This window comes from Phocoena phocoena, chromosome 11 (genome assembly GCF_963924675.1).
Source record: "Phocoena phocoena chromosome 11, mPhoPho1.1, whole genome shotgun sequence".
Taxonomy (NCBI): domain Eukaryota; kingdom Metazoa; phylum Chordata; class Mammalia; order Artiodactyla; family Phocoenidae; genus Phocoena; species Phocoena phocoena.
The window spans coordinates 21,356,356-21,368,414 of record NC_089229.1 but is presented as its reverse complement, the minus strand read 5'-3'; the positions used below and the strand labels follow the sequence as shown (position 1 = coordinate 21,368,414).

Genomic DNA, 12,059 nt, shown 5'->3' with positions numbered 1-12,059 from the left:
CCAGACTCATCAAGAAAAAGAGGGAGAGGACTCAAATCAATAAAATTAGAAATGAAAAAGGAGAAGTTACAACAGACACCCCAGAAATACAAAGCATTCTAAGAGACTACTATAAGCAACCCTATGCCAATAAAATGGACAACCAGGAAGAAATGGACAAATTCTTAGGTATAACCTTCCAAGACTGAACCAGGAAGAAATAGAAAATATAAACAGACCAATCACAAGTAATGAAATTGGAACTGTGATTAAAAATCTTCCAACAAACAGAAGTCCAGGACCAGATGGCTTCACAGGTAAATTCTATCAAACATTTAGAGAAGAGCTAACACCCATCCTTCTCAAGCTCTTCCAAAACATTGCAGAGGAAGGAACACTCCCAAACTCATTCTATGAGGCCACCATCGTCCTGATACCAAAACCAAACAAAGATACTACAAAAAAAGAAAATTACAGACCAATATGACTGATGAATATAGATGCAAAAATCCTCAACAAAATACTAGCAAACAGAATCCAACAACACATTAAAAGGATCATACACCATGATCAAGTGTGATTTATCCAGGGATGCAAGGATTCTTCAATATACACAAATCAATCAATGGGATACACCATATTAACAAATTGAAGAAGAAAAACCATATGATCACCTCAATAGATGCAGAAAAAGCTTTTGACAAAATTCAACACCCATTTATGTTAAAAACTCCAGAAAGTGGGCATAGAGGGACCCTACCTCAACATAATAAATGCCATATACAACAAACCCACAGCAAACATCATTCTCAATGGTGAAAAACTGAAAGCATTTCCTCTAAGATCAGGAACAAGACAAGGATGTCCACTCTCACCACTGTTATTCAACATAGTTTTGGAAGTCCTAGCCACGGCAATCAGAGAAGAAAAAGAAAGAAAAGGAATACAAATTGGAAAAGAAGTAGTAAAACTGTAACTGTTTGCATATGACATGATACCATACATAGAGAATCCTAAAGATGCCACCAAGAAACTACTAGAGCTAATCAATGAATTTGGTGAAGTTGCAGGATACAAAATTAATGCACAGAAACCTCTTGCATTCCTATGCACTAATGATGAAAAATCTGAAAGAGAAATTAAGGAAACACTCCGATTTGCCATTGCAAGAAAAAGAATAAAATACCTAGGAATAAACCTACCTATGGAGACAAAAGACCTGTATGCAGAATACTATAAGATACTGATGAAAGAAATTAAAGATGATACCAACAAATGGAGAGATATACCATGTTCTTGGATTGGAAGAATGAATATTGTGAAAATGACTGTACTACCCACAGCAATCTACAAGTTCAATGCAATCCCTATCAAATTACCAGTGGCATTTTTTACAGAGCTAGAACAAAAAAATCTTAAAATTTGTATGGGGACATAAAAGACCCCGAATAGCCAAAGCTGTCTTGAGTGAAAAAAGCGGAGCTGGAGGAATCAGACTCCCTGACTGCAGACTGTACTGCAAAGCTACAGTAATCGAGACAACATGGTATTGGCACAAAAACAGAAATATAGATCAATGGAACAAGATAGAAAGCCCAGAGGTAAACCCACGCACCTATGGTCAACTAATCTATGACAAAGGAGGCAAGGATATACAATGGAGAAAAGACAGTCTCTTTAATAATTGGTGCTGGGACGACTGGACAGCTACATGTAAAAGAATGATATTAGAACACTCCCTAACACCATACACAAATATAAACTGAAAATGGATTAGAGACCTAAATGTAAGACTGAACACTGTAAAACTCCTAGAGGAAAACATAGGAAGAACACTCTTTGACATAAATCACAGTAAGATCTTTTTTGATCCACCTCCTAGAGTAATGGAAATAAAAAGAAAAATAAACAATGGGACCTAATGAAACTTCAAAGCTTTTGCACAGCAAAGGAAACCATAAACAAGACGAAAAGACAGCCCTCAGAATGGGAGAAAATATTTGCAAACGAAGCAACCGACAAAGGATTAATATCCAAAATAACAGCTCATGCAGCTCAATATTAAATAAACAACCCAATCCAAAAATGGGCAGAAGACCTAAGCAGACATTTCTCCAAAGAAGACATACAGATGGCCAAGAAACATGAAAAGCTGCTCAACATCACTAATCATTAGAAAAATGCAAATCAAAACTACAATGAGGTATCACCTCACACCAGGTAGAATAGGCATCATCAGAAAATCTACAAACAACAGATGCTGGAGAGGGTGTGGAGAAAAGGGATCCCTCTTACACTGTTGGTGGGAATGTCAGTTGATACAGCCACTATGGAGAACAGTATGGAGGTTCTTTAAAAAACTAAAAATAGTACTACCATACCACCCAGCAATCCCACTACTGGCCATATACCCAGAGAAAACCATAATTCAAAAGGACACATGCACCCCAGTTTTCACTGCAGCATTATTTACAATAGCCAGGTCATGGAAGCAACCTAAATGCCCATCGACAGATGAATGGCTAAAGAAGATTTGGTACATATATACAGTGGAATATTACTCAGCCATAAAAAGGAATGAAATTGGATCATTTGTTGAGACGTGGATGGATCTAGAGACTGTCATACAGAGTGAAGTAAGTCAGAAAGCGAAAAACAATATTGTATATTAACGCATGTATGTGGAAGCTAGAAAAATGGTACAGATGAACTGGTTTGCAGGGCAGAAGTTGAGACAGAAGAAACGTATGGACACCAAGGGGGGGAAGCCGTGCGGGGGTGAGGATGGTGGTGTGATGAATTGGGCGATTGGGATTGACATGTATACACTGATGTGTATAAAATTGATGACTAATAAGAACCTGCTGTATAAAAAATAAAATTAAATTTAAAAAAAATGAAAACTTTACTTTCAGTGGATGAAAGGGGATGAAGTATGTGAAGTAGCATCCATTATTGTTGGTATATAATGGGTGCTCAGTTAATGTAAGATCACTTCCCTATAGTGAATCAGTCATCATTACTTGGAGATTTTTTACAGGCAAATCACTTAGGTTATTTATTCGATTTGGGACTTCCGTCGTGGAGCAGTGGTTAAGAATCCGCCTGCCAATGCAGGGGACACGAGTTCGAGCCCTGGTACAGGAAGATCCCACATGCCGCGGAGCAACTAAGACTGTGCGTCACAACTACTGAGCCTGGGCTCTAGAGCCCGTGAACTGCAACTACTGAGCCCGAGTGCCACAACTACTTCAGTAGTGTGGCCTGTGCGTCTGGAGCTTGTGCTCTGCAACAGGAGAAGCCACCGCAATGAGAAGCCCATGCACAGCAATGAAGAGTAGCCCCCGCTCGCTGCAACTAGAGAAAGCCCGCACACAGCAATGATGACCCAACGCAGCCAAAAAGAAATAAAAAATAAAATAAAAATTAAACACTTATCTATTTGATTTATCTGAGATATGCCATTTCTTGAGAGTTTCTATGAAGAATAGAAATCTGAGAATTTAACCAAGATAAATTATGTCAATTGGTAAGTTGTTTTGGAATGTTTTTAAATAATTTAAAATACTTAAACTTTTACATTTAAGTAGTCATTTTTTTTATAATTCAAAACTTTTATATGTACCCCCTATCCTGTTTTATGAGAAAAAGCAGATAAGGTATAATTTTAGAGCTGTAAGAAAGTCTTATAGATCATCCTCTTCTGTGTACTTATTTGTAAATAAACAAGGGCTCATGAGTTAGCAAAGGTCTTATGATAAGTTAATAGCAGTAACCAGACTAAAATTCAGTTCTCTTTATCTGGAGGCAAAAGTTCTCACCAAATCTATGTCTAAATAATCCCCCATCACTGCTCCACTGTTTTAAGCGGCAGAGTTGCAAACAAGACCCCACATACCTGATTTTTAATTTTAGAGGTTTGTTTCAAAGCTAAAGAAGAATTTTTCAAAATCAATAGCAGTTAATAGAAGACCCTCATCAGATCACTTAATTTTATAGCTATCAGATAAAAGAATAAATTATCATTAGATATTGGAATGATTTTTATCAGCATTAATGTTCATATACTCTTTAGAATATGAAGCATATTGGATTTTTATCCTGCATTTAAGTGGAAGTCATGCATACATTACAGGCCAAGGGATCTATAGAAATAATTTTTATTCTTTTATTCATCAGATCTTTATTGCACATCTGATTTTATAGATAGATATATATTTAGGTTTTTTTAAGGTTAGGAATAAGATAGATATATATTTAGGTTTTTTTAAGGTTTTTTATTTAGGTTTTTTTAAGGAAACCTAAAATATATATTTAGGGATTTTTAAAAAGGAAATGTAATAAATATAGTAAGGAAAACACTTTTTTCTTTATCATTTTTCATATTTACAACTGAATTGGGGGAGAGGAAGAGTAGAAGTAGAATTACACAAATTCAACCAATTACACAGAATTACAACCAAGTAACTTGGTTGTACATAAAATTAAACTAAAAGTTTGATGTGCTCTAATTTTACTTATTGTCCATGTCCTACCATGTAGCAAGTTTATCATGCACTGTGGCTTTTAAATGTCTCATTTATTAGAGGCAACAAAGTATAGGAGCAAAAGCACAGACTGTGTGAAAACAGTTCCGAGTTGAATCCTAGTTTCAGTCTTAACCTCTCTGAACCTCATTTTCCAAATCTATAAAGTGGGAGTTATAATATCTATTTCATTGGTTGCTGGGTGAATTGATTTGATGACATATCTTTGCCATGTACAAAAGTTAGACTCAGTTATTACAGTGTTTTTATTTTTATGCATTTTTATATTTTGCTTGTATTCTTTTTATTAGAGATAGAAGGTCCATAAATTCAGGGCACAGGGAAAATAAAAAGAACACTTACTTGTAGTGGTGACCAACTTTCCTTTCCGAGTCTGCTTTACTCCTATGAAGTTTATGCTTATTTTCACACTTTAAATGATGTTCTGTTAAATCAGGTTGGGTAGAGATTGCCACATTTTAGTTACTAATTAACGTTTCTGGCATTTCAGTTCTGTAAAATCATCTGGGTTCACTTATTTTACCTTTATTTTTAGCCCGATTACTTATGCCTGGGAAGGTGGAAAATTGATATCGGAGAATGATGATTTTGAAGATATGGTGGTAACAAGAGAAGATTATGAAGAAAATGGACATAGCGTCTGTGAAGAGAAATTTGATATTTAAGAAACGTTTCTGAAAGTTTTGACTGTGACAAAGGTTTAATTTTCAATGTTCTTTTTAAAGGAAGTTAAGGACCTGTGTTAACTTTCATCCTAAGATAAGATAACATCTTGAACTTATGTAAATACTTTGATCCATGGCTGACTTTCAAAGGTTTCTTACCTAGGTTAGTAAGTAAACTGTAACTCAGCCCAAACTTTCATTTAGGAGCTAGACTTACTATAACAATGCTTATGCTGTTTCCGAGACTAAGTTATCTTTCATTAGAAGATGAAAGAGTGAGTATATTTTAAGTTTAATTCTTTATAGCTAAGAGCACAAACTTAACTGTCTCACTGGTCAGGTTTCCTTAGAAGGTAGTTTTGTGTGACTGACTAGGAATTGGCCAGAGTATTTTCAGGCTGATAAGATTTCTCTCTTTCTTCTAGAGCTAAGTATTTTATCTTTTAATTGTCATTTCATTTTTATTTGTATATACTAAAGTTAGAAAAACTAATCTATGTGTATGTAATGTTTATTTTTTACTTAGCCCAAGTTTGAAAGGATGAAGACCAAAGCCAATTTATTAAAGTGTTTTTGGTCAGTACTGTGTTGTAGAAATGTATTATTTCACTCATAAAAATACTATACCATTTTTTAGGATGAAATTCTTGTGTCATTGGGCTCATGAATCAAATTCCTGCCAATCTCTTTACCTTAGCTTGGATCATGTGCCTACCCCATGGCTTCAGGGATTTTAACAGCCCTACTAAGATAGCCTAGAGTGAAAGAAGGTAGTTTCCCAAAGGAAAATTAAGGTGAAGAGACAGATGCTGGGCAGGGTGAAAGAGCTGTCCACTACAATTATATTTGGATTATATGGACAGCGACTTAATGATTTTTTGACTTTACAATGGTGTGAACGCAATATGCACTCATTAGAAACTGTTCTTCAAATTTTACACTTTAATATTTTCCTGGGCTAGCGATATTTGGTATGTTTCTCTCTTGTGATGCTGGGCAGCGGCAGTGAGCCACAGGTCCCAGTCAGGGTAAACAACCAATATGCTTATAACCATTCTGTACCCACCAACCATTCTGTTTTTCACTTTCAGCACAATATTCAATAAATTATGAAATATTCCACACTTAATTATAAAATAGGCTTTGTGTTTGATGATTTTGCCCAACTCTAGGCTAATGTAACTATTCTGAGCACGTATAAGGTAGGCTAGACTAAGCAAGCTATGGTGTTCGGTAGGTGAGGTGTAGTAAATGCATTTTTGACTTAATCAAAGAAGATCTGTATGAGGTTAGGGCCTGGTCAGTCCTTCCTAGACCTAGGCTAGTTACATTACTTGTTATCATTGCAGAGTTGCAAATTGATTGTGTTTGTGTGATACCTAGGTACTAGCATATAATCTGTGGAGAGTGTAGCAAAAAGATACTGGTGGCATAAAAGAAGTTTTTGCAACCATACAGTGTAACAGTATAACTGTGCTAGAATTTCAGGGTGATGCAGTTAGAGTTATAAAGGTAAGTCACCATTTAAAGGGCTTTCCTTGACTTACCAGGACCTCATCTTGCAGGCAGAATACTATCATCAACAACCAAGATGTTTTTCGTATGAGGAACCGGGGCATTCCTCAAAGCTGCATTTCCAAAACATGCCCTAGCTTGATGTTTCCCATTATGTTCTGCTGAGAATAATGTGTGTGTCACATGCTTACTACAGTACACTAATTTCTGTTCACGGTGTAGGTCTCATAGTGCTCATTTTTGAGACACTAAAAATTCATTTCTGAAATTAATGAACATAGATGCTAATCGTTTATCTCTAGCCTTGAAGCTCCCATCAATTTTAACACCTGCCTAATTTTGAAACTTTATTGCTAGAGATAATGTTTTAATATTATACAGTAAGTTGACTTCAAAGAGAACATTTAACATTATCTCTAAATAATAACAAGGTTATCTGTTTTTGAAAGATGTTAAAGATCCTGATTTGAGATTCACTAGAAGTATTGAGCGAGAACTTAGCCACATTAGAGTTTATAATTTTGTGCTGCAAATTGCATGCATGGAAACAGTGTTCTAGCATTGGCCATGCATAATATACACCTTAAGACAGTAGAGGATTAGGGTTTACATCAGTGACTAATCAAGATAGGATAATTCTCTCCAACACTTTTCTATCTTGGTTTTGAATTTTTTAATTCAGTGGTGACTGGCTTGACGTGGCAAACTGATCATGTTCACCTACTTTACCTGTCCGAAATCCCTTTAAACAATTTCTAGTGGAGGAATGCACAGGGAACACTTACTTCAGTGCTTTTTGTGATATATTATGTCTCAAGCTGGGTTGGTGGGCACATGGGTATTCATTATATTAGAATCTTTATTGTGTGCATGAAATAGTTCATATTATATTTTGATAGTAGAGTAAATCCTTAAGTGGACTCTAGGAAATAAAAAGGGTGGCACTGATGAACAAATGTGGAAGAATTCCTAAAAGATGGAAAACAAATGGGATTAGGTTGTTAGAGAAACAAGAAAACCTATGTCCCAGATCAGGGCAGGAGGAAACTACTAGAGACCTAAGAGCAATTCCAGAGACGTTTTAATTCAGGACAAATAGAGGAGATCATGGATTAGACAGTAAAAGAATGAATTGGAAACACTGAGCCCGACTCCCTTTTTTTTGTTGGGGGAGCGCTGTGCTGCCTGGATTGCAAGATCTTAGTTCCCCTACCAGTGATCCAACCCCGGGACCCTGTGCTCCGCAACGGGAGAGGCCACAACAGTGAGAGGCCCACGTACCAAAAAAAAAAAAGAATGACCCCTTAGGGGACTTCCCTGGCAGTCCAGTGGTAGGACTCGGTGCTTTCACTGTAGTGGCCTGGGTTCAAGCCGGGAATTAAGATCCTGCAAGCTGTGTGGTATGGCCAAAAAAAAAAAAAAGCCCCCTTATGGAATAAAATTTAAAAAATTTTATAAGTAACATTCTGTAAGAGATTGGTGAGGCAGTTGCATCTATTGCAACAAGAATAGGTTGCTGTACAGGGAACTATATTCAATATCCTGTGATAAACCATAATGAAAAAGAATATATATGTGTAACTGAGTCACTTTGCTGTAGAGCAGTAATTAACACAACATTGTAATTCAACCATACTTCAAAAATAGGTTGCTATAACAGGTTCCAGACGCACAGGCTCAGCGGCCATGGCTCACAGGCCTAGCCGCTCCGCAGCATGTGGGATCTTCCCGGACCGGGGCACAAACCCGTGTCCCCTGCATCGGCAGGCGGACTCTCAACCACTGCGCCACCAGGGAAGCCCCGAACCTATGTACTTTTATGCCAGTTTGCTGAAGAGTGCACAGTCCTGGAGGAACGTGACAGGTTAAGGAGAATGACGTAATCGTAATAAACTGGGGAAAACTTAGCAAGGTCTGTTTGTTTAGATTCTTCTTGGCCTCCCTTTGTCTTTGGAGCTAAGGATACTCCTTTCCTTTGGGTACAAGGAGGGCATCTCTCATATGAGGGTTTTATGGCCAGTTTCAAGGAGGAAGGACAAGGGGGAAGTAGGTCAGAGTGATCCTCCTGCTTCTGCATTTTCTCAAGCCCTTTCAGCTTAAAATATTCAATATGTCAGGTGCCATATTTTGGGGTAGTGTGTCCTGAGCCCTATCAGAAGCATGTGCAAAACATAGACAAAGAATTTCATGAACATGAGCAGTGTTTTTTCACTGCTCTGTGAGCTGTCTTAGCATGTACAGTCAACCAATCAACCAAGCTTCTCCCTAGGCTAATCTACAGATGGGGACGCCTTAGCCTCCAGACACACGAAAGCAACTCTCAATCAGGGTAACCTTTGAAATCCTAAAGCCCGTTAATATTAGGGGGTTTGCCTATTGTCACTATAAACACAGCTTCACTTAAACACACCTATGGTGACACCTGGTATTACACTGCCTCTGAAAACTTAAAATCCTACACCTAACTCTCTATTCAGAATCTACTGTCCTTCAAATAGTAATACAATAATAACTTAGGGGACTTCGCTGGTTGTGCAGTGGTTAAGAATCCACCTGCCAATGCAGGGGACACGAGTTCGAGCCCTCGTCCGGGAAGATCCCACATGCCGCGGAGCAACTAAGCCCATGTGCCACAACTACTGAGCCTGCGCTCTAGGGCCTGCGAGCCACAACTACTGATGCCTGGGCGCCTAGAGCCCGTGCTCTGCAACAAGAGGAGCCACCACAATGAGAAGCCCTCGCACCGCAATGAAGAGTAGCCCCTGCTCACCACAACTACAGAAAGACCGCGTGCAGCAACAAAGATCCAACCCAGCCAAAAGTAAGATAAATAAATTTATATTTAAAAAAATAGCTTACAATGAGTGCTTACCATGTGTCAAGCTTTTTGTACTTTTTCTCATTATATCTTCAATGTTCTAAGGTGTAAGTGTGCAGGTATTATTATTAACAGCCCTGCCTTATCGATAAAGAAACAGAAGCTTGGACCACATGGCTGAGCTAGGATCTGAACCTGGGATTGTCCCACTCCCAGGGTTTGGGATCCCTATACTATGCCATACTGCCTTGAGCTCTGTCACAACTCTCGTCAATCTCAGAGCGATGTGCCATTTTTCTTTGTTCATCATCTCTTTTTTCCCATCCTGAGTCAGACACATATCTGATCATCTGAACCGCTTTCTCACTAATTTGTGTCCTCAATTTTCTTGCACTCCAATCTTTCTGCCACACCTGACAAAGCAAAATTTCAGCCCTTAATCAATGCTTGAATCCACCTTTTACACTTGAACATTCAAGGAAATAAGTGCTGCTGAGAAAATTACTGTCCAAATTGGCATCACTAAAATTTATAATGTACTTCATCAGGATCCTCAGAATTACTCATCAGTCCATTTATTTGTCTTTTCTCAACTGCTTTTCCCATTCCCTGTCTATTTCAAACGATTCCCTTTTTCTCATGTCATCCATTCAATGGTCCCCCTACAACTCCTCAGACAATAGGGTCTCCTCCTCCTACTTTGTCAAGGAAAATGGATTCATCATTTAATGATCTCCTTCAACTTTCTACCTTGGACCTACATATTTATTTATATCCATACACACTATCAACTTTACTCTTCATATCCCTCCCCTGTTCAAGGAAAACCCTTGGTCCTGTGCCCTTGAAGGCATTTCCTCCTGCCTCCTCCAGGGCCTGGCTCCATCAGTAATCTCTTTTGACCTCTCAGCGGGTCATTATGCTCAAATCTCTGGCTTGATTTAGCATCGCCCCAGTTATTCCCAGCTTCTCTCTTCCCTTATCATAGATCCACTCTTTAATCTCTCACCCATTCATTCCTTTTCATCCTACTTGCAACCTGGCTTTTGCCTCTCAAGCTACTAAATCAGCTCTCACTAATTGGCTCCAGAGAGTCCAGAGCAGTCCTGATCTGCTGCCACATGCAATCCTCCTCTTTAAAATGTTACATTTCCTTGGCTTTACGAGGACAACTTCACCTCATTCCCCTTCTAACATTCCTTCTCTGTCTCAGTCATAGGTTCCTCTTTACTTACCCCTTGATGATTAGTGTTCTTTAATGTTTTATCCTGGACCTCTTATATTGCTCAACATACTCTAAATGACCTCAATTTCCACATGCTCCCAGATATTTAGTTTTAGTTCATATCTTTCCCCTGAACTTCAAAATTGCACATCCAGCTGCTCTGCTGAAAATATCAACCAGAATGTCCCACACATATCTTAAATCAAAAGGTCAAAACAGATTCAATCATTGCCCTACACATGTTCCTCTCCTCTGTTTTTCTATCTGAATTGGTGGCAGTCACCTCACCTGGAAACTTGAGAATTATCTTTGAGTCCCCTTTCTCTCGGACCCCCAGATGCAATCAAGTGTTGCCAATTTTACCTCCTAAATATTTCTCAAACCTGTCCCCTCCCTCCATCCCTCTTGTCTCTGCTACAGTACAGGCCTGCATGATTTCTCACTTGCACCATTGTAGTAGTCTCCTAAGAACTCTGCTTCCAGTCCCCCTGGCCAACCCATTCTCCAAACTGCTGCTAAGCGCTATCTAAAATATAAATCTAGCCGTATCACTTTTTAAAAAATAAAAAATACCTCCCCAGCTGCCTAGTGAATTCCTTGGCTGCTAAATGAGGCCCTTCAAGATCTGACATCTATTTCTCTAGTTTCAATTCCTGCCACCGCTCAGCTGTAATTTCTAGCCTGTACCTATTTTTGCTCACAATGTTCCTCCTGTCCAGAATATCTTCCCCTTCTCCACTCCTCTGGTTTAGCTTGCATCTAGTTCTTTAAGACTCCCACTAGGTATCATCTCCTCCACAAGCCTAGCCTGATGCCCTCAAACTAGGTCAGGTAATCCTCCTCCTCTAGTCTTCTATAACCTCCTCTGGCTTGAACATATCCCTCTTATATTTTATTATGATTGATTTATAAATGGTTGTCTCTCTCATACTTCAGTTCTTTCACTGAATTAATTTATTCAACAACTATCTATTGATATCTGTAACTACTAAGTGCCAGGTGCTTTTAACATGGAACATAAACTTATTGCAAGCAGGGGCATTATCTTATACATCTTGTATTTTGCGGTGCTTATACAAAGTCTAGCACAGAGTAGATCTTCAAAATGTTTAGTGAATAATTGAATGGATGGATGGATGAATATTTGATATCAGGAACATTTTAAATCAAGACATGAATTTCAAATAATCAATTCAAGCATGCAGAAAAGAGCATACAACACAAAACACAGAGGCAATTAAAAAATTCAATTAAGTTGTATACTGATATCATCTGACAATTTTACTGAATAAGGGATAAACTTCAAGAAG

At 38.2% G+C, this 12,059-nt stretch overlaps 1 protein-coding gene across 1 annotated transcript in view; it reads left to right on the top strand.

Moving 5' to 3' along the window:
* The window catches only part of ACTR6 (actin related protein 6), a 31,600-nt gene extending 25,829 nt beyond the window's left edge, over window positions 1-5,771 (top strand). The window contains exon 11 of the mRNA XM_065887269.1: window positions 5,062-5,771. Coding sequence (XP_065743341.1) covers window positions 5,062-5,191 — 130 coding nt within the window. The 3' untranslated portion in view covers window positions 5,192-5,771. The remainder of the gene's footprint in view (window positions 1-5,061) is intronic.
* The last annotated feature ends 6,288 nt before the right edge of the window (window positions 5,772-12,059 follow it).